General features: G+C 42.1%; 2 protein-coding genes across 3 annotated transcripts; both read right to left on the bottom strand.

Annotated features, from left to right (window-relative positions):
- Positions 1-4,688: 4,688 nt before the first annotated feature.
- LOC311136210 (hydroxycarboxylic acid receptor 2-like) lies at positions 4,689-6,208 on the bottom strand (the record flags this gene model as incomplete). The annotated part of the gene is made up of 1 exon (XM_084170325.1): positions 4,689-6,208. One exon carries the CDS (start codon positions 6,206-6,208, stop codon positions 5,198-5,200), a length of 1,011 nt encoding a protein of 336 aa, XP_084026451.1. The 3' UTR covers positions 4,689-5,197.
- A 677-nt stretch (positions 6,209-6,885) lies between these two features.
- LOC311136213 (density-regulated protein-like) lies at positions 6,886-19,185 on the bottom strand. Of its 2 annotated transcripts, none has more exons than XM_084170329.1 (7): positions 19,017-19,185; positions 16,912-17,030; positions 16,643-16,747; positions 16,447-16,527; positions 7,786-7,902; positions 7,535-7,674; positions 6,886-7,220 (listed from the first exon to the last, which is right to left on the bottom strand). In XM_084170329.1, the coding sequence occupies exons 2-7, from the start codon at positions 17,018-17,020 to the stop codon at positions 7,176-7,178; spliced, it is 597 nt and encodes a 198-aa protein (XP_084026455.1). In that variant the 5' UTR covers positions 17,021-17,030; positions 19,017-19,185; the 3' UTR covers positions 6,886-7,175. The 2 variants fall into 2 exon arrangements, with proteins under 2 accessions (XP_084026455.1, XP_084026456.1); XM_084170330.1 differs by having other exon boundaries at positions 19,154-19,183.
- Positions 19,186-23,310: the final 4,125 nt, after the last annotated feature.

The raw sequence follows: 23,310 nt of genomic DNA, 5'->3' as shown, positions 1-23,310 counted from the left end.
AAAATAACATGCAATTCATTATGAAGCTCATTATTGAATGTCAGTGTCTGTGGTAGTACGATTATGTAATGACAATGTTTATACATCAGGAAGTAGTAGTGGACTAGAGAGAGAACAGAGAGATAAAGACAGACAGAAAGAAAGACACAGTTTAAGGCCAAACACACAATGGACAGGAAGTCAAGACATTTTAAACCCAACCAGCAGCACTTCACACTTACAAGGTACACACACACACACACACTCAGGAAACAGCATCATTATAACTACATTATACTTCTGGAATGGTGCTTGTTACTGGACAGGCCTGACTAGTGACTAAGATATCTGTCCAGAATGACATGACTAAATGGCCTTAAACAAAGCAGAGCAGCCATCCTATATCTATGGAGGCTCAGAGAGATGCTCCAGTCCCATCCCTCATCCAGTCAGGGTTTAGCTGGGAAACATTGGCCACTTGTTCTCTGTCTTCCCTATGGGGGGAAAGACACTATAGGAACTGTCTGAATCTTGGACACAGCTCAACACTAGTTTGACCACAGTCTCGTCTATCATTGCTTCAATTAGGCATATGGCTTGCATTTATATAGGCTAGTGCCCATTAAAGCAGCAATCAGCAGTATAAACAATAACACAGCTTGTCACCACCCCTGTTTCGGTAAAAGGCTGAGGGGGTTGGAGAAATGTAATCGATCTCAAATTCAGACAGCTATGGATGCAAGGCCTGCCCATACATGATATAAAAACTATAGTTTTAACCATGTTTTGAGGCTATATAGTTTTTGTTTACATTCACCGGTAGACAGTATCCTTCGCTCCCCGCCTGCTGAACACCTGCCCTCAGTCTTTAACAGAACTGCTCAAACAAATGCTTACACACCGAGACACATGCGCACGAGCTCATCCATCCACACAGAGACGCACATGCAATTATTGAAGTGGGAATATTTTCATGCTGTGAGAAATGTTACAACATGACAACACAATCAAAACGATTGGAATCGTGTCGCCCCCGCCTCCCGCCTGCTGTGTAAACCGTCTGTCGGTGGCAAAGGACACTGTCTACCGGTGTACGGCTAGCTAGCTACTGTTGTCGCTCCCGCCCTGTGTGGAGTTTATCGTCAGCTGGCATCCAACGTTATTGTGCATTAACGCCACCTAATGTATTGGAGCGCTCCCGCCTTGTCCTAGTTAAGAAATTGACCAATAGAAGTATAAAGAGGGGTTCGTGTAGATGCTGGAATGGCCACATGTAGGAACGCCCCGAATTGCAGGCCGCAATTGCACCCTTCTCGCTGCATGGTGATGTAGACAGGGACGCTCCTCCCCCTCGGTGTGTCAGACCAAAACAATGCCAGTATGATGCTGTCAAATAGAGCTGTTGTTGTCTCTGGCTGCTATTAACTCTGTATAACCACTCTCTAGATCGTAATACACGTATTATAAGACATGAATATTGAAACGAAGCCAAGTTAACTGTTACTTTTAAGCTTATCTGTCTGATGATAAGAAAATGTAGGCACTCACTATTGTAAGTAGTCTGCTAAATGACTAAAATGTCAAATGTCAAATGATGATCTTACGTTTATGTAATTTAGCAGAAGCTCTTATCCAGAGCGACTTACAGTTAGTGAGTGCATACATTTTCATACTGGCCCCCCGTGGGAAACGAACCCACAACCCTGGCGTTGCAAGTGCCATGCTCTACCAACTGAGCTACAGGGGACTACCATAGCATAGGTGTGTCTAAGTCAAATAGATAGCCAGTGGTCCAAGTAATGATTGAGGAATGGTTTCTATTGGTAGTCAAATATCTAGCTAGCTGACCAAAGCATCCGTTACAGGACAGCTTCCTGAGGATAAATACAATTTGCCTTTGCTGACCTCAATTTACCACGAGTCAGTCTCTCCAAGCAGGTGCATCTCTCTTCATCCATGGCTAGCATAATTCGATTAGCAAACCAGTCTACACCCACACTATAAGTTATCTAGCTATATGGCTCTTGAGTAATGATATTGATAGATATTAGATAGGTTACTTCTAATAGTTTCTATTAGCTGGTTATTTACTGCCAGCCACCAGTTGGTTAGAACAGAGGAGGAATGATGGCATATCCTAGTCTGAATATGACTGACGCCTGCTTGGCTAGCTGACACACCTAGCGCGAGCTCTGGGAAAATCAAGTAGACTCGCTGCAACCTTATTGAGCAATTTTGCTTTATTGAAAGCACGATATATGCTCTCATCCACTTATGTATTGTATGATAGAAAAATCACTTGGGGATATAACTAGCTAGCTAACCCGCTACGCACTTCTGCTTTGGACCAGTGGGTTTAATTCCCGATGCCTTCACTTCTCTCCCTCCCTGTCGGAATGTCAGTGGCTAGCTAGGCAGCTTTCCATTGCATAAAAAGAAAAACAATAGGGATATGCGTGTTATGTAAAAACATTTATTGCTTACCTGAAGCGTTGTTGATAAATCACTGTTTGTTTTGATCGAAACGATTAAGATAACCAGCTAGACGCTGCAGTAAATCCGATAATTTCCAAACCCTGCGCCGCTAGTTTTCTCTAGCAGCCAGCCCTTCCCCCGACTGACGTCACCTGCGAAGCATCCTCCTTCGTTTGACTGTCTGAACATTCTCCCTGCTCCATCCACCCACTGTGTTATTTCCATAGGCATAATAAACATAGCCCAAATATAATCAAAAGGTGTTTTAAATGTAGAGTGATCACTAAAATCATATTGTAAATGTTATAAAACAACATGCAATAAAATGTGCTTTTATGCAAACACTGAAATATGGCACATTATCTGTGATCTTTTTTGCAACACTTATTCATATATTGCTAGCGTACCTATAAAACCCTAGACAATCTCACAAAACACATTTGTATCACTTGGAAAGTAATTGTATTCGACAACTAGGACTTTCGTTGTAAATAATCTCTCTGGAAATATTTTTGGAAATTACAATTAATTCACAATTAATTTACTTGAATCATAAACAAATAAAAAACCTAATCAAAGACAGACTATTGTAAATATGAAATACTACATTAATGATTGCCGTGTTATACAGCATGCAAATTGTTAATTGTTCAAACCTATCTATTTGTACTTTTAGCTATAGAACATCAACATAACATTTGGGTGTTGGCTATATACAGCAACCAATATACGGCAACAAAAATGATTATCTTTCATGTTAAAATAGGCATTCTTCTCTGCAGACACCTATCTCCACCCTCCTTAGCTTCCTTCACATGTCTGGTTTGAGATTCTTCACTGACCACGTTTACATGCACACCAATATCCCTTTATTATTCGGGATACTCACGTTTTCTGTTTTTGAGTTAGTGCATATAAACATCATATCCCGTTTACAATAACCCGAAAAAGCTTGTATCCCGATTATGAGAAACCGGATAAGATACCTGGGATATGCTGATCTAAGATGTGATACTGTGGCATGCAAACATTTTATCCCATTTTATCCCGTTTACTGTTGTTTTTGCGGTCTACGCAGACTCAGTTTCGCATATAATGTGTTGTGTGATGATGTTCTCATCTGATTGTCAAACAAATCACTTCAAAAAGTAGGCTACCTGCGCAGTTCGATCCACCATAATTCCATAATAATTTAGCCTATAATTAATTTACTATAATTTACTACTGGCTACTTTCACCCCTAATTTAGACAAGTTTCTGCTTATAATTTTCGACATTTGGTAAGCCATATTATAATTTCCCACATTTGGTAGGACATTTGTTTGTCAACAGTTTGATAAATGCAGCTTCTCTTCTGTCATAACTTGTTGCCCCAGAAGACTAAATAAAGTAGTGCTCACCAGAATAATGTCTTACATCGATAGAATGCATGCATTAGTAATTTAGTTAACACCGGTGAAGTTGTCTGTCTGTTTCGTTTAGGGACTGCGGAGAATAACTCCAAAAAACAGTGGAAAGATTGGTCCTGTGCAAAATGTCAAAATGTCATCAGTTTGACCGTTTTTAAGTAAATGATAAGCTGAGTAAAACTACAAAACATTCTTCTGATAAGACTTCAGTTCGTCTTGGCTGCATATTTTATTTGGTTGAAATACTGTCTGCTTGCATAAAACACTGTCAAAGATAACACATTATAGGCACATTCACACTTTCTCAAGATATGCTGAAATAAATCATATTTCTCCACTCCTGTTCCCAAGACAACATTTACATTTGTTATATAATTTCACTGCAATAAATGCATAATTCTGCAGGAGTTAATATTATATTAGACTACATGTGAGAGGTTATAGGCCTACAGTCAGTGTCCATATTTCAGTTACTATTCCATTTAACCCATATACTTAAATTAGGAATATTCTGTTTATTCATGGTTAAAGGGATACACATGGGTGCGATATCAAAGGTGCATGTAAACAGTTTACCCCGAATAAGACCGTAATCGGATATGAGCTACTGTCTGGAATATGCCATAGGGCGGCGCACAATTGGCCCAGCGTCGTCCGGGTTTGGCCGGGGTCGGCAGTAATTGTAAATAATAATTTGTTCTTAACTGACTTGCCTAGTTAAATAAAGGTTAAATAAAATAAAATAAAAAATAGAAAATACTGTGTGCATGTAAACGCAGTCACTGACAGACACAACAATATTCCACTAGGACAGGGATCAATTAGATTGAGCCGCAGGCCGATTTATTTATTGAGTGACGGTCAGGGGGCCAAAACATAATTATAAATAATTTGTAGACTGCAAATTGACAGCAAGAAGAAGCCCAAACAGATATTTGACTAAAACATAATAATTTCAAACCTTGCTTACATTTGCATATGATCACATATACACTGTATTTCTATTTTATGCATGGGAATACTTTGGAACAGATTTCCCAAATTAAAATCACTTGGAGATTATTTTTGCTGGTGTTTTTACAATCTTTAATGTCCAACAATAACTCCAAATAAAATCACCAGCGGCCACCAGTTGGGGAACCCTGCACTAGGAGTAGAAATAACCACACTGAGTCATACTTCTGGGTCCATATTCACAAAGCGTCTCAGAGTAGGAGTGCTGATCTAGGATCAGTTTTGTAGTTTAGATCACAATGAATAAGACTTACTCTGAGACACTTTGCAAGTACAGACCCAGATCCTGGATCAGTGGTTAGAAGTGACTAACTACCACTTCAGATCTTCCCTGATACTGTGTTCGGACTGCCGATCCCGGTCCCGTTCACAGGCAAGGCTGGCTGTTCCTCCTCCTCTTTCCTCCCCAGCAGTCTGTTGAACAGCTTCTGGAAGGTCCCGCTGAAGGCCGGGCTAGAAAAGTAGTATACGATGGGGTTCAGCACGCTGTTGAAGTAGGTCAAACACACAGAGGTGTAGAACGCCAAATTGGCATCTTGGAAATACCGGCACTCACTGTACCAGGCCTTGAGGATCCACACAGCGATCCGAGACACCGTACTGGGGAAGAAGCAAATGATGAAGATGAGTGCCACGGCCATGACGAACTGCACCGCCCGCTTGATCTTCCCTTTGGTGTCAAGCGTCTTGCTCTTCAGCTGCCAGGCTATGCAGACGGTGCAGAAGGTGACAATGGCGGTTGGCAGGAAGAACTGGATTACGTAGAAGGTGTTGTGCCATGTAGACAGCGGGCTGAAGCTCATGCAGATGTTGAAGCTCTCGCACTGCGTCCGGTTGTTGCGGTAGAAGAAGTGTTCGTCGGCCAGCAGGTACCCGGTTGCAGCGATGATCAGGCCCCACAGGCCCAGAGACACCCACAGAGCGTAGTTCAGGCCCATCCGGTTGATCTTGTTCAAAGGGTGAACGATCTTCAAGTAACGGTCGACGGTCACCGCAGTAAGGAAGAAGATGCCAGCAGCACGGTTGGCCGCCAACAGGAACAGCATAAGCCGGCACAGGACATCACCATGGATCCAGTGCTTGCCGCGTCTGTAGTAGTCAGCTCTGAAGGGAAGACAGAACAGGACGATGGAATCGGCCACGGCAAGGTGTGCGAGGTAGACAGAGTTGTGCTTCCAGGTGTCCATGTGGAAGATAAACATCCACAGAGCCACAACGTTCCCCATCAGCCCGAACATGAACTCCAGCACCAGGATAGGAGGCAGTACCCGGTCTAGAATGGGAGAGTCGAAGGCGCAGCAGTTGTCGGCCGTAGTAGTGAAGTTCGCCATGGGTCAAACGATACGGACTGGAGAGCGTCTGTGTGTGACTTTGCTCCCCTCTGAAGAGAGACGAGAGATAGGGTGCAATACGCACCTCCTGGGATCGGGGATTTTATTGTTTGTGCAAACGATCTTCCAGCGCCAACAATGTGGAGAGTGTGTGTGTGTACGTACAGTGTGTTCTCTCTTGTGGGGTTCTATTTGTCCATAGGGATATGGCTCTGCGTGTGTACACTAACAGCCCAGGGATTATAGCTTCATTATAAAACTATTATGCTGGTGGAAATATTATACTCATGGGTATATAAGGGGCACCAAGGGTTCCCTGAAAACAACCATAGATAAAGGTCACAAAACAGGGTCATGTTTAGTAGGCACGAAATGGAAACACTCCGAACGAAGAGGTTTCAAAGTGAGGTACCAATCTATTCTTTATCATTGTTTTAGGACAGTGGTTCCCAACCAGGAGTACTAGGACCCCTGGGGGTACATGGCCTATCCACAGGGGGTATTTGAGAAGAATCCTGAGACCATAGGCTTACTGGTAAAATGCACGAGTGGATGACCCTGCCCCTTGCCCACAGATGTGTTTTATGAAATTAAATGACACAAAGGCAGCATGAATACACACTGCAGACATTATAGTGAGACATGTACATACACAAAGTGAGATGGACTAAAGCGTGAACAAGTGATTGAGACCGACATTTATTACCCTACAAGCTTGCCAAGTGAAAAGCGTTTTACAAGGATTCAGATCATCAGACCAGACCTTTGGCAAACAAGAGAGAGCAGCTATCAAGAACTGAAAAATGCCAAGGGGGGGGTGGCCGAGTCCACAGTTTCTATACAGTAAATAAAATAGATATAAAACGACTCCTTTTTTAATGTTAATGTGTACATTTGGCCAGGTTGTTGTTGTTGTTGTTGTTGTTACAGGTCACATCCATTCTCAGTAAAAGTGCACGTCGGGTCTTCACTTTTTGACTTCTCCAAGATCATCAATGCTGTCGTCATCCACCTACAATGGAGAGAAAGACAGATGGTTAGTGTGTGTAGGGCTGTGATGTCTCATTGAGGGTTTCCACTAGTTATCACACCCACAAAATGAAAACAATTAGCTTTTTAGTTTTAAGGTTAGGCATAAGATTAGCAGTGTGGTTAAGTTTAAAATCACATTTTATGAAAATAAATTGTAGAAATGGGCAGGGTTTATGACTGTGGTAACTAGTGACAACCCTCATTGAGGTACACACAGGCTACTGCGTCTATTTCCTGTAACTAACTATTTTCCATCATCTATGTGACGTGGGAGAGTAAACGCAGCTTTCTTACCTCAGGCCACTTCTCCTGAATGACATCGATGATGTCATCTGTAAAATCTCCCTGAATTATGATTTCATCCTCCGCCGTCACCGAGGCGCCGCAGGAGAACTTCTGGGCAAAGAATCTCTGAGCCTCTTTAAGGTCAATGTCTGCAGAGAGGACGTCCACAGTCACAAGCAAGAAAAACAAGGTTACTGGTCTGTCCATGTCTTTAATGAGGAGGTTACAGTAACGGTGTGTGTGACAGTCAGCAGTCTTACCAAAGGTGTTCATTCCACAGACACGTGTGACGTATTTCTTCTTGGCGCGGGGGATTTTAGCTATCGTTATTTTCTGAGGCACAGTCTTCTTTTTCTGTTTGATCTGTCCTCTGCCACCTGGACAGTCAGAACATACAGATTAGAACAGGGTTCTCCAAAACCAATCCTCAGACACAGGGGTCTCCAAAACCAATCCTCAGGTGTGTAGTCATGGATGCCAAAGGAGGACAGGATTCCCCCAAATTTGACAAATAATTTTATTAAAAATACAAATTGTCTCTTTCCTCTCTCACTGTTTCATAATTTTCCTTCAATTCGCAAGTGGCTGAATCGATCTTACCGGAGAAATCATCAGAGCGAGGGAAACAGCGCTCCTCTGTCTCAGTAGGTGTAGCCCATGTATCTGATGCTGTCTGGCCAAAAAGAGTATGACATGTTTCCGCCACGTAGCATAGACCGGTTTAGATGTATATTTTATTAGGATGCCCATTAGCTGACACCAATGGCGACAGCTAGTCTTGCTGGGGTCCAACCAATGATGTATATAAACCCTGGATTGCTGATGCTATGTACTGGCCATTGAGAGGCTTTGAACCCCCAGTCGGCCATATTGGCACTCCCTAGTAGGAGCAGTCCTCCATAGGAATGAATGTAATTCCACAGTATTTCAATTAAAATGTGTCAAGGACAAAATGTACAGTGAGGGAAAAAAGTATTTGATCCCCTGCTGATTTTGTACATTTGCCCACTGACAAAGAAATGATCAGTCTATAATTTTAATGGTAGGTTTATTTGAACAGTGAGAGACAGAATAACAACAAAAAAATCCAGAAAAACGCATCTCAAAAATGTTATAAATTGATTTGCATTTTAATGAGGGAAATAAGTATTTGACCCCCTCTCAATCAGAAAGATTTCTGGCTTCCAGGTGTCTTTTATACAGGTAATGAGCTGAGATTAGGAGCACACTCTTAAAGGGAGTTCTCCTAATCTCAGTTTGTTACCTGTATAAAAGACACCTGTCCACAGAAGCAATCAATCAATCAGATTCCAAACTCTCCACCATGGCCAAGACCAAAGAGCTCTCCAAGGATGTCAGGGACAAGATTGTAGACCTACACAAGGCTGGAATGGGCTACAAGACCATCGCCAAGCAGCTTGGTGAAAAGGTGACAACAGTTGGTGCGATTATTCGCAAATGGAAGAAACACAAAAGAACTGTCAATCTCCCTCGGCCTGGGGCTCCATGCAAGAGATCACCTCGTGGAGTTGCAATGATTATGAGAACAGTGAGGAATCAGCCCAGAACTACACGGGAGGATCTAGTCAATGATCTCAAGGCAGCTGGGACCATAGTCACCAAGAAAACAATTGGTAACACACTACGCCGTGAAGGACTGAAATCCTGCAGTGCCCGCAAGGTCCCCCTGCTCAAGAAAGCACATATACATGCCCGTCTGAAGTTTGCCAATGAACATCTGAATGATTCAGAGGAGAACTGAGTGAAAGTGTTGTGGTCAGATGAGACCAAAATCGAGCTCTTTGGCATCAACTCAACTCGCCGTGTTTGGAGGAGGAGGAATACTGCCTATGACCCCAAGAACACCATCCCCACCGTCAAACATGGAGGTGGAAACATTATGCTTTGGGGGTGTTTTTCTGCTAAGGGGACAGGACAACTTCACCGCATCAAAGGGACGATGGACGGGGCCATGTACCGTCAAATCTTGAGTGAGAACCTCCTTCCCTCAGCCAGGACATTGAAAATGGGTCGTGGATGGGTATTCCAGCATGACAATGACCCAAAACTCACGGGCCAAGGCAACAAAGGAGTGGCTCAAGAAGAAGCCCATTAAGGTCCTGGAGTGGCCTAGCCAGTCTCCAGACCTTAATCCCTTAGAAAATCTGTGGAGGGAGCTGAAGGTTCAAGTTGCCAAACGTCAGCCTCGAAACCTTAATGACTTGGAGAAGATCTGCAAAGAGGAGTGGGACAAAATCCCTCCTGAGATGTGTGCAAACCTGGTGGCCAACTACAAGAAACGTCTGACCTCTGTGATTGTCAACAAGGGTTTTGCCACCAAGTACTAAGTCATGTTTTGCAGAGGGGTCAAATACTTATTTCCCTCATTAAAATGCAAATCAATTTATAACATTTTTGACATGCGTTTTTCTGGATTTTTTTGTTGTTATTCTGTCTCTCACTGTTCAAATAAACCTACCATTAAAATTATAGACTGATCATGTCTTTGTCAGTGGGCAAACGTACAAAATCAGCAGGGGATCAAATACTTTTTTCCCTCACTGTATATTTAAGTATTTTTTTGTTGTACTGGGGACAGAAACATTAGTACTCTCTAAAAAGACATACTTTAAGGAACATTTTATATATTTGTAATTTATGTTTAGCTCACATAATATAATTTAAAAAAGGTATGCATTAAGGGGTCTGTAATAGAATAAACATGTCAAAAACGAATGTAGACATTAATAAACGCATTTCTATAGCTTCCAAAATATTTTTTATAATGGAGGAGTGCCAAGATGGCTGTGCGGTGGCTTCAATACAGCGCCCCCCGACAGTCATCCAGGGTTTATACACATCATCGGGTCCGACACATAACGAAAAAGACAGACAAAAGACTACAATTTACACACATTTAAAACATCAACGTAGTGTGCGTGCATCTATCAGTTACACATACATGTCAGTACATACACAGAAAAAGTAGTTCAAATGGGGGAGAGGCGTTGTGCCGTGAGGTGTTGCTTTATTCGTTTTTTGAAACCAGGTTTGCTGTTCACTTGCGCTATATGAGATGGAAGGGAGTTGCATGCATTCATGGCTCTGTATAATACTGTACGTTACCTTGAATTTGTTCTGGAACAGGGGATTGTGAAAAGACCCCTGGTGGCATATCTGGTGGGGTAAGTGTGTGTGTTTAAGTGCTGTGTGTAAGTTGACTATGCAAACAATTTTGAATTTACAACACATTGTTTCTCATAAAAATAAGAAGTGATGCAGTCAGTCTTTCCTCAACTCTTAGCAAAGTTAGCGAAGAACATCACGAAAACGATGTGCAAGCTTCAATGGGGCAGAAGTACATGTGTTGTTGTGATTCTGGATGGCCAGAAAGCTAGCAACAATGACAGGAAACTGCCATATGGGGAATCGTAAGTGGCTCATTTCAGCTAGTTCTCTCTTGTTCTTGATACCAAATCTTGAGGTGTTGACTGATGTCACGTCAATGTTAATATGGCTAAAATTCGCTAGCTAGCTAACCAACAACCGTAACAACGTATTTGACAGACAACAAGCGCTCATTGTGCAATGTTATGTATTCAATAAATATTGGAGACTACATATAGTTTACATGTTGTCAACAATCTAAGCAAACCCAGTCTGTTTTGCCCCATAGTGTTGGTTTTGTTGCTAAACAACCAACCCGTCTATTGAATTCAATACACTGGTATGAAAGTCCTGCCTACTTTCTGAATCATGTCCAAGGCTGTTTTTGAATGGCCTTCAAGATTATATAATGAAATTCATGAAAACACGGCCATATGTCATATGTAAAATTATATTCATGGATTAATTTACTTCTAATTGATGCCTTTCATGAAGGTTTTCCATAGCATTAAATTTTTTCGAAAACCTTCATAGGGTAGAATTAAATTAATCCACAAATACAAATAGAAATGTACATATTACATATGACCGTGTTTTCATGAATTTGATTATATAATCTTGAAGGCCAATCTAAAACACTGTAGGACATGATCCAGGAAGTAGGCGGGACTTTCATACCGTATAGCAAGGGGACCCTACAAAAAATAATAGCCAATCAGGGTTTAGCTAAACCAGGTCCTGGCACACCCAAAAAAAGTTAAGGGAGGCCAAGCTTCACACCAATCAATTCATATAAAAGCAAAATGTCATTGACAGAAAAAATGTGGTGTCGTTATCCTCCAGTGGCTAGCTAGCTAGAATATCGGCCCTTTCCTAAATTAGCCGTGGATGGAGATGGGGATTTGGACTTCTGGTTTTATTTTATTTTATTATAACAGCGATTCTGATCAAACCATTTAAGATACATTGTGCCCCAGGCCTGAGTGGATGGAAGTTCAATATGTAGCTAGATGTAGTAGGCTAACGTTAACTAGCTGGCTCATCGTTGAACATGCGAGGAAGTTGGCTGGCAAACATTTCACCCAGGTAGCCTAGTCTAGGACAACAAAAACTAAAAGTGTGTACTGTATGATAGAGTCAGACCCTTTTGGAAACATGAAAGAGGGTAGGATGGCATTAGCGAGTCAACACGTTTTTGACGTACACGCACACACAAATCAGTACCATGGATAGCCACATGATATTTAGCTTACATTGATTGGACTAAATTGTTTTTGTTTTCTTTAAAGTCATTAGACTAAGCATAAGCTATAGTTGATTTGATGATGTTGAGGTTGAAATGGTGCTGGAATAGCAGAGGCAGCTCCTATTTCCTTTGCGACTTCCGGTAACTCTCAATTTTTCTAAACCAATAATTGTTTAGTAGTTCAAAAATGTAGGAAACATTAACTTGATTGACCATTCTGTATGTCAGGGATGGGCAGCTTTGATGGAGGTGGGGGCCCAAAAAATCAGAACTCATCATGAGGGACCGCAGTGGCTCGCTGGTCAGCCCTAGCCTTTTGGGGGCCCTAAGTTTTAGAGTTAATTTCCTGCAATTCTAGACATTTTGCCATGGGGCAGAGAGAAAATGTTGCAGTTTTAAAAGCAAGTTTACTGCAATTCTACACATTTTGCCATGGGGCGGAGAGAAGATTTAGCAATTTTATAACTCATTTTATGAGATTCGACTCATTTTGCCATGGGGCAAAGGGGAAATGTTTGCAGTTTTTAATATGATATCTGAGTGAGAATGACTAACTAAATCAATGGGGCCCCCCCGGTCGGTAATTCGACCATGACTACTACAAGTTTAGATAGCTGGCCGCTAGACTAACTTACCAATAAATAAAAATGTTAGCTGACATTGAGTGGCTAATTGAGCCTACAAAAATGGCACCGACAGAGAGGGCTGCCTTGCTTCTAGCTCTTAGGAAACTTTGCAGTATTTTGTTTTTTTATGTATTATTTCTTACGTTATTAATAATAATAATAAAGTTGACGAGCTCAGGGCGAGGGTTTCTTTCCAGAGAGACATCAGGGATTGAAACATACTCTTTCACGGACACATGGCTCTCTCGGCATATACTGTCCGAGTCGGTCCAGCCAGTTGGGTTCTCAGTTCATCGCGCAGACAGGAATAAATATGGTGTATGTTTTATGATTAACGACTCATGGTGTAATTGTGAAAACATACAGGAACTCAAGTCCTTTTGTTCAGCCGACCTAGAATACTTCACAATCAAATGCAGACAGTATTATCTCCCAATATAATTTTCTTCGGTTATAGTCAAGGCCGTGTATATCCCCCCTCAAGCTGATACCACGACGGCCCTCAAAGAACTTCACTGGACTTTATGCAAACTGGAAACCACATTTATTGTAGCTGGGGATTTTAACAAAGCAAATTTGAGGAAAATGTTGCCGAAGTTCTATCAACACATCGACTGTAGTACTCGCGCTGCTAAAACACTCGACCACTGCTACTCCAACTTCCAGGATGCATACAAGGCCCTCCCCCGCCCTCCTTTCAGCAAATCTGACCACGACTCCATTTTGCTCCTCCCTTCCTATAGGCAGAAACTCAAACAGGAAGTACCCGTGCTAAGGACTATTCAACGCTGGTCTGACCAATGGGAATCCACGCTTCAAGATTGTTTTGATCACGCGGACTGGGATATGTTCCAGGTAGCTTCAGAGAATAATATTGACGTATATACTGATACGGTGACTGAGTTTATCAGGAAGTGTATAGGAGATGTTGTACCCACTATGACTATTAAAACCTAACCAGAAACCATGGATAGATGGCAGCATTCGTGCAAAACTGAAAGCGCGAACCACCGCATTTAACCATGGCAAGGAGACTGGGAATATGGCAGAATACAAACAGTGTAGTTATTCCCTCCGCAAGGCAATCAAACAGTGAAAACGTCAGTATAGGGACAAAGTGGAGTCGCAATTCAACAGCTCAGACATGAGACGTATGTGTCAGGGTCTACAGACAATCACAGACTACAAAAGGAAAACCAGCCACGTCGTGGACACCGACGTCTTCCTTCCGGACAAGCTAAACACCTTCTTCGCCCGCTTCGCTACCAAGGACTGTGGGCTTTCCTTCTCCGTGGCCAACGTGAGAAAGATATTTAAGCGTGTTAACCTTTGCAAGGCTGCCGATCAAGATGGCATCCCTAGCCGCGTCCTCAGAGCATGCGCAGACCAGCTGGCTGGTGTGTTTACGGACATATTCAATCTCTCCCTATCCCAGTTTGCTGTCTCCACATGCTTCAAGATGGCCACCATTGTCCCTGTACCCAAGAAAGCAAAGGTAACTGAACTAAATGACTATCACCCCGTAGCACTCACTTCAGTCATCATGAAGTGCTTTGAGAGACTAGTCAAGGATCATATCACCTCTACCTTACCTGCCACCCTAGACCAACTTCAATTTGCTTACCGCCCCAATAGATCCACAGACGATGCAATCGCCATCACACTGCCCTATCCCATCTGGACAAGTGGAATACCTATGTAAGAATGCTGTTCATTGACTATAGCTCAGCATTCAACACCATAGTACCCTCCAAGCTCATCATTAAGCTTGAGGCCCTGGGTCTGAACCCAGCCCTGTGCAACTGGATCCTGGACTTCCTGACGGGCCGCCCCCAGGTGGTGAAGGTAGGAAACAACATCTCCACTACGCTGATCCTCAACACTGGGGCCCCACAAGGGTGTGTCCTTAGCCCCCTCCTGTACTCCCTGTTCACCCATGACTGCGTGGCCAAGCACGCCTCCAACTCAATCATCAAGTTTGCAAACAAAACAGTAGTAGGCTTGATTACCAACAACGACGAGACAGCCTACAGGGAGGTGAGGGCTCTGGGAGTGTGGTGCCAGGAAAATAACCTCTTATCCAACATCAACAAAACAAAAGGAGATGATCATTGACTTCAGGAAACAGCAGAGGGAACACCCCCCTATCCACATCGACGAGACCACAGTGAAGGTGGAAAGCTTCAAGTTCCTCGGCGTAAACATCACTGACAAACTGAAAATGGTCCACCCACACTGACAGTATGGGGAAGAAGGTGCAATAGCGCCTCTTCAACCTCAGGGGGCTGAAGAAATTTGGTTTGGCACCTAAAACCCTCAAACCTTTACAGATGCACAATTGAGAGCATCCTGTCGGGCTGTATCACCACCTGGTACGGCAACTGCACCGCCCGCAACCGCAGGGAGACTGAAAAACAGCTTCTATCTCAAGGCCATCAGACTGTTAAATAGCCTTCACTAGCACATTAGAGGCTGCTGCCTATATACATAGATTAGAAATCACTGGCCACTTTAATAAATGGAACACTAGTCACTTGAATAATGTTTACATATCTTACATTACTCATCTCATATGTATATACTGTATTCTATACTATTCTACAGTATCTTAGTCTATGGGCTCCCGAGTGGAGCAGCGGTCTAAGGCACTGCATCTCAGTGCTTGAGGCGTCACTACAGACCCCCTGGTTCGATTCCAGGCTGTATCACAACCGGCCGTGATTGGGAGTCCCATAGGGCGGCGCACAATTGGCCCAGCGTCGTCCGGGTTTGGCCGGTGTAGGCCGTCATTGTCAATAAGAATTTGTTCTTAACTGACTTGCCTAGTTAAATAAAGGTTAAAAATATATAAAATAAAATTCTCAAAAAATATATAAAGAAAACAAATAAAAAATGCCACTGACATTGCTCGTCCATGTATTTATTTATATATTCTTAATTCCATTACTTTACTTAGATTTGTGTGTATATGTTGTGAAATTTTTAGATATTACTTGTTAGCTATTACTGCACTGTTGGAGCTTGAAATACAAGCATTTCGCAACACCCGCAATAACATCTGCTAAACACGTATATGTGACTAATAAAATTTGATTTGAGTGACTGTCAGTGACTGACATAAGAGAAAAACTGCTGCTGCAGAACCACATTTCAAAATTGCACCTTGTCTATTCTACTATTCTAACTCTAAACAGTAAGCTGAGACCCCGACGGAGTTCCTACAAAAGGGGGGCTGTGGGTTGCCAACTGCCCATCCCTGCTGTAGGTCATGTAACTATTTGTTACATGCAATATTTGCGTTGTGGACTTCACCGGACAGTTGCTACTCTCCGGTTTTGTTATGAAACAAAAGTACGGTTGAATTTGTTCAGCCACTGTGTGACTTGTCTTTGCCTAACGGGTTATAGAGCAAACAACGCAATAATCACTACACCTAGGTTGTAATATGTATTTTTCCTGGCTTGGCTACCCCAGTGATTTTACCCACGCACCGCTACTGCCAATAAAGAGCTTGATGAATAGAACAATAGTCTGGAATAGAACAAGTATGGAGACCGGTTAGAGGGTCCCTGAAGATTGTGCCGGGAAACACTGGGTTAGGATATGAGGAGGAAGGATGCATTTAAGAATTCAAAACTAAAACTTTAGAGTTGAACTCAGACCTCGCTTCTGCTTCTTCCTCTCCTCCTCCTCTCCAACAGGGGGCGCCTCTTCACAGCCGGTGTCCTGCTTGGGTGCATTTCCTACGGGACCAATAAGGCAGAATAAAAAAATATATATATATTTAAATACGACAGCACCCATCTTCCTGATAGGAAAAATAAGGGAGGGAGTGAGAGACTGTCTGATGGAACTCACCTACACTCATTCTGGCAAACACATCTGGGAAGTTCTTCTCCAGCCACTGCCTGCATTTTGCCGGCTCAGGCATGTACTCACAATACTCTGTTGGCAAGGAACACACTACAAAAACAATTACATGGAGAAGTGTTAAACCTTGACAATAATGTGACATTACAAAACAATGTTTTAGGAATTGGCCATGATCATCTATAGAGCACTAGAATGGGGTGCCATTCCGGACGCAGCCCGGCTACTACCTCCTACTACGACTACCTAGTACTTACCTCCACAGTACTGGACTTTCATTGGATACTTTGTGTCCGGGTAAGCACTCCGATGATGGTCTCCTTTGTTTTCTGGTAAGCCTGTCTCTGCATTCTCAGTAGTAGCCATGATAGATTATCTGAACAGAGGGGAAAAAGGTGAATTAGGTAGTAAAGTATGCTTTCAAATCGAACGAACAGTGAGAATCAGACAGTCTTTTACCACCGACAACTTGGCTTAGTCATGATCCTGGACCCTCAACAATGGATTAGTCTGATGACAGCAAACATACATTGTCAAAGCACTGAAAACAGATGCCTGTCATGGCCTGCCATGTCAGTCAACATGGATAGCCACTGTATGTCAATTTAATCAATGCATAACACCAAACCTCACCATGGAAACTGCTGCAATATATTTATCAGATAATAGTGCTGCTGCTATTGCAGTAACATTGCAGCTCAATAAATTAGCCAACACCCCATCTTCAGCTAAGCAGCTACGTGAGGTCCGGCATGTCACACACTATATATACACAAAAGTATGTGGACACCCCTTCAAATTAGTGGATTCGGCTAGCTCAGCCACACCCGTTGCTGACAGGTGTATAAAAATTGAGCACACCGCCATGCAATCTCCATAGACAAACATTGGCAGTAGAATGGCCTTACTGAAGAACTTTTAACATGGAACCGTCATAGGATGCCACCTTTCCAACAAGTCAGTTAGTCAAATATCTGCCCTGCTAGAGCTGCCCCGGTCAACCGTAAGTGCTGTTATTGTGAAGTGGAAACGTCTAGGAGCAACAACGCTCAGTAAAAATCGTCTGTCCTCGGTTGCAACACTCACTACAGAGTTCCAAACTGCCTCTGAAAGCAACGTCAGCTCAAGAACTATTCATCATGAAATGGGTTTCCATGGCCGAGCAGTCGCACACAAGCCTAGCATCACCATGCGCAATGCCAAGTGTCGGCTGGAGCGGTGTAAAGCTTGCCGCCATTGGGCTCTGGAGCAGTGGAAACACGTTATCTGTAGTGATGAATCACGCTTCACGATCTGGCAGTCCGATGTACGAATCTGGGTTTGGCGGATGCCAGGAGAACACTACCTGCCCGAATGCATAGTGCCAACTGTAAAGTTTGGTGGAGGAGTTATAATGGTCTGAGGCTGTTTTTCATGGTTCGGGCTAGGCCCTTAGTTCCAGTGTTGGGAAATCTTAACGCTAACAAAAACAGTTTGGGTAAGGCCATTTCATGTTTCAGCATGACAATGCCCGTGTGCACAAAGCGAAGTCCATACAGAAATGGTTTGTCGAGATCGGTGTGGAAGAACTTGACTGTCCTGCACAAAGCCATGACCTCAACCCCATCGAACACCTTTGGGATGAATTGGAACGCAGACTTCGAGCCAGGCCTAATCACTCAACATCAGTGCCCAACCTCACTTATGCTCTTGTGGCTGAATGGAAGCAAGTCCCCGCAGCAATGTTCCAACATCTAGTGGAAAGCCTTCCCAGAAGAGTGGAGGCTGTTATAGCAGCAAAGGGGGGGACCAACTCCATATTAATGCCCATGATTTTGGAATGAGATGTTCGACGAGCAGGTGTCCACATACTTTTGGTCATGTAGTGTACCTTGGCCTTAGCTAGCTAACAGGCTGAGGAGCAATATCTAGCAACAAAGAAGATTGACTTCGTGAATGAATAACAAAGATATGTAGAATTGTATGACAACTTTCCTTACAGCTGCTGTTGAAACTCATGACATCATGAGCCAGCAATTGCGTTAGATTGCTAACTTGCATGCTGCCCATTCTGGTGCCTTTGCAAGACAAAATTGGCAGATAACATTTTATTGTAAACGGTGACCAATCATACATAGACTAGCTACAAGTTAGATTGGCGAGCTAGCTTCAACAGCTGGTCGGCGAGCTAGCTTCAACAGCTGGTCAGCCAGCTAGTTAGCTAATATTTTTGACAACTGCCTGGTTTCTTGGCTGAGACTTCATTCATAGCTGGCTAGCTACCTAGCTATGCTAACTGACGGCGCAGTTAACGTTACACAGCAGTAGCTAGCTAGCATTACCGCCAAGTCAATCAATGGAAAGACAACATGATCCAACATACCCCTCGAATACGACCTTAATATTGTTGACTGTTTAACAAAACCGTAAGCATTATTAAGTAAAGTTAAAGCAAATAATTTAATTAGAATAATGCTCATTTGTAACCACTGGTTTTAACAGCTTGAGGCGCACACCTACAGCCTGATTTGGCCAGGGGTCCTGTCAATGTCTTGGAACGCACGCACGTCTAAGCTATAGTAGGTGTTTTCTTAGTTGCCTGATTTATCACATCTATAAAAATTTAACAATTTGTCAAAGAAATAGCTATAAATTGCATTTAATATAAAAATTACGATGTACTGGAAAATAAAGTTGAAAATATCTGTCATATGTAACTCCTCTTATGGTTTTTTATTGATGTTATACGATAGGCATTCACATATATGCCTTGACACTCCTCCGCGCCCATCACACGTTTTTATTATTATTATTACGTTACACGAACATTGTATAAAACAATAAACAAATATCACACATAACTAAAGTATAAAAAATATAATAATATAAATCCAGGGAGACACAAAAAAAGTACATTACCCTATAGACAAGTTACATTTTGACAAATACTGTAGATACTTATTTGATAATTTGGTATTTTTATATTATAGGGATGTTATATAATATTGTAAATCAATTAGAAAAATATTGAAACGTTAATTTTTTCATGGGTAAAAACAACAAGTGATAACAACAAGTGATTTGAAAATGTGCAAACTTTCAACAGGGATTTAATGCTAGGCTAAATGTCTATTTCAAGTTACAAATCAACTTAGTGTTAGATAATTGTGGCGTAATCAATTTGATTTGATGATGCGCTGTATATTTTTATAAATGGTCCATGATTTGAATGGGAGACAATGATCATGAGATGCCCATTTAAATCTGATTAGTTTAGCTAGCCAGCTGTCAGCTAGCTGGTTAGGCAAGTCGTGATGTAGCTAGCTAGCGTTATATTTAACCAAAACTGTAACATAAGTTACAAGAAATGTAATGAGTGAGTTGAGATGGACCACGGAGGTAGAAGACCATTCAATCCAAATGGAGGATCTTGACACTCATCATCACACAGCTATTCTGGGGTGTGTATGCGTGTGTCTGTGTCTGAGAAAGCTGCCAGTCACTGTATTATAAACAAAAACATGTATTTGTGTTCCAGTTACTCCATATCATCTCTGGCACAGCACACCTGGGAGAAATGTCATATTGAGCCAATCAATCGATATTGGACATGTTATATTTCATCAAAATATGATGATATTATTTGACCATACATTTTTTAAACTAATTTGTCTTATTGCCTTGATTAGACTACTGGTCTAATGAAAGGAGACATTCTAACATGAATGGCTCCATTTTTGCAGAAGAACGTGGGAGCTTCTTTTGAAGTGCCCTCCCCAGTGTCCAGCTCAGCGTGAGTGCAGAAGATGGTCAGCCAGAAGTCCCCATGGCCTCAGTCCCACAGGCAGCATCTATGCCACAACCCCCTCCATGTCTCTACCCCTCCTACAGGACAGACAGGTGGGAGGTGCTGCTGTTTACTCACAGAGGCAAATGCATATAATTAGGAATTAGAATACTAGAATGGACATGAAAGGTCTTATGTCAGTATAAAAGGTCAGCCATTTTTGGTCAGGGAGTTGGTCAGCCAGTGTGCTGTGAAACAATGAATTTGAAGATTATCTGCACAGTATCTTTATTAGCTAGCCAGCTAATAAAGATACTGTGCAGATAATCATTTAAGTGGAATGATTCCAATACTTTTTCAAATTAACTATCAATATGCCAACATTCCATACAAAAAATGCAGTCAATCCACAGCCATACACTGGCTAAAAGCAGTTGATGATAGGATTTAGACAAGTTGTAAATGCAACAGGTACTGATATTGTATCCATATTATAACACTAACAGCTTTCCAAGAAAACAAACATTGAGACATTTAGGGTCTGTTTACATACAGATCTGGAAAAAATTAAGAGACCACTGCAAAAAGTTTCTCTGGTTTTACTATTTATAGGTATGTGTTTGGGTGAAATTACATTTTTTGTTTTATTCTGTAAACTACTGACAACATTTCTCCCAAATTCCAAATAAAAATATTGTCATTTAGAGCATTTATTTGCAGAAAATGACAACTGGTCAAAATAACAAAAAATATGCAGTGTTGTCAGACCTCGAATAATGCAAAGAAAATAAGTTCATGTCCATTTTTAAACAACACAATACTAATGTTTTAACTTAGGAAGAGTTCAGAAATCAATATTTGGTGGAATAACCCTGATTTTCAATCACAGCTTTCATGCGTCTTGGCATGCTCTCCACCAGTCTTTCACATTGATGTTGGGTGACTTTATGCCACTCCTGGCGCAAAAAATCAAGCAGCTCGGCTTAGTTTGATGGCTTGTGACCATCCATCTTCCTCTTGATCACATTCCAGAAGTTTTCAATGGGGTTCAGGTCTAGAGATTGGGCTGGCCATGACAGGGTCTTGATCTGGTGGTCCTCCATCCACACCTTGATTGACCTGGCTGTGTGGCATGGTGCATTGTCCTGTTGGAAAAACCAATCCTCAGAGTTGTCGAACAATGTCAGAGCAAAAGGAAGCAAGTTTTCTACCAGGACAACCTTGTACGTGGCTTGATTCATGCGTCCTTCACAAAGACAAATCTGCCAGATTCCAACCTTGCTGAAGCACCCCCAGATCATCACCGATCCTCCACCAAATTTCACAGTGGGTGCGAGACACTGTGGCTTGTAGGCCTCTCCAGGTCTCCGTCTAACCATTAGACAACCAGGTGTTGGGCAAAGCTGAAAATTGGACTCATCAGAGAAGATGACCTTACTCCAGTCCTCTACGGTCCAATCCTTATGGTATTTTGCAAACCTCAGCCTGGCTTTTCTTTGCTTCTCATTGATGAAGGGCTTTTTTTTTTTTTTGCTTTGCACGACTTCAGCCCTCCCCCTAGGAGCCTGTTTCGAACCGTCCTCGCCGTGCACTTCACCCCAGCTGCTGTTTGCCATTCTTTTTGTAGGTCACTTGATGTCATCCTACGGTTGTTGAGTGACATTCGAATGAGTTGGCGGTCATCCCGGTCAATAGAGAGTCGTTTTCGCCCTCTGCCGGTCTGTAGCTTTGTTGTCCCCAATGTCTGCTGCTTGACCTTGTTCTTATGAACCGCCGTCTTTGAAATTTTAAGGATGGAAGCAACCTGACGCTCACTGTATCCCTCTGCCAGTAAAGCCAGAATTGAACCCTTCTTTTCCTCACTCAAAACTTTCCTTTTCAACTGTTTTGGCATGGTCAATAGTTATTTTTTGATTAATATTACTTTTGAGGTACTATTAGCACAGTTTTTGTCATCCAGCTGGTCCTATTGCAAGAGGATAGTGATGACCACAGCAGTGGTTTTTATACTTTTCCTCGTTAAATAAGATTTGGTTCAGATGATCACCTAATCAGTACCTAATTCAGTAGAATGAGGTGTGCCTGTGTTGGAATTCAACAGACACTGGAATGGAATGGCTGTCATACATGTAGAGATGCTGATTTGAGAAAAATTTGCAGTGGTCTCTTCATTTTTTCCAGAGCTGTATATTTTAGAGGCTATTTATACAGAACATGTGTACAAAATCTGTATAAACTGTATTTATAATTATACTGTATGACAATATTTTAGGTTAACAATAATTATATTATACAATTTCTGACATATAACATGCCTTACTTACATTTCTCTGCAAAAGTAAAAGCAGGAAATGCATCACCTATGCCTCCACTGCCATTCATTCCAATTAGACTGTTTTGGATATCTCCCTGACCACAATATATGCAGTAAAGAGATCAATGGAACGCAGACTGTGGGCGGAAAGAACAAGGACACGTCATCTTACAAAGTGGATATTGGTCAAATCCGTCATTATTTTTGTGTTTTAACAGGCCCACAATGTGGTTACTAAAATGTGGCAATTTTCGCTGCATAATATTTAGAAATAGTCCGTTTCGGGTTAGAAAAAATCCTGCTAAATGCTAACTCCTGTTCGTATTAGCTGGTAGCATAGCTAGCCGTATAGAAATCGGTGGTGGTACTTGAAGCCGTTTTTATGTGTAATGCAGATAATTGGTGATGATGACATGAACATGTATTGGGGTAGAAATCCATACAAGCATTATGGTGATGTATTCCTGAATAGAATAGGCACACAAAGGTCGAAAAATGTAATATCCTCCTTTGCATGTTTGGGTATTATTCTACATACTGGCTATTATTCTAATGAGCTCCACCCCCAAATTGGAC

Source organism: Coregonus lavaretus, assembly GCF_964263955.1.
Source record: "Coregonus lavaretus genome assembly, chromosome: 10".
NCBI lineage: Eukaryota > Metazoa > Chordata > Actinopteri > Salmoniformes > Salmonidae > Coregonus > Coregonus lavaretus.
The sequence above is the reverse complement of the archived record's forward strand: the minus strand, read 5'-3'. Positions and strand labels throughout refer to the sequence as shown.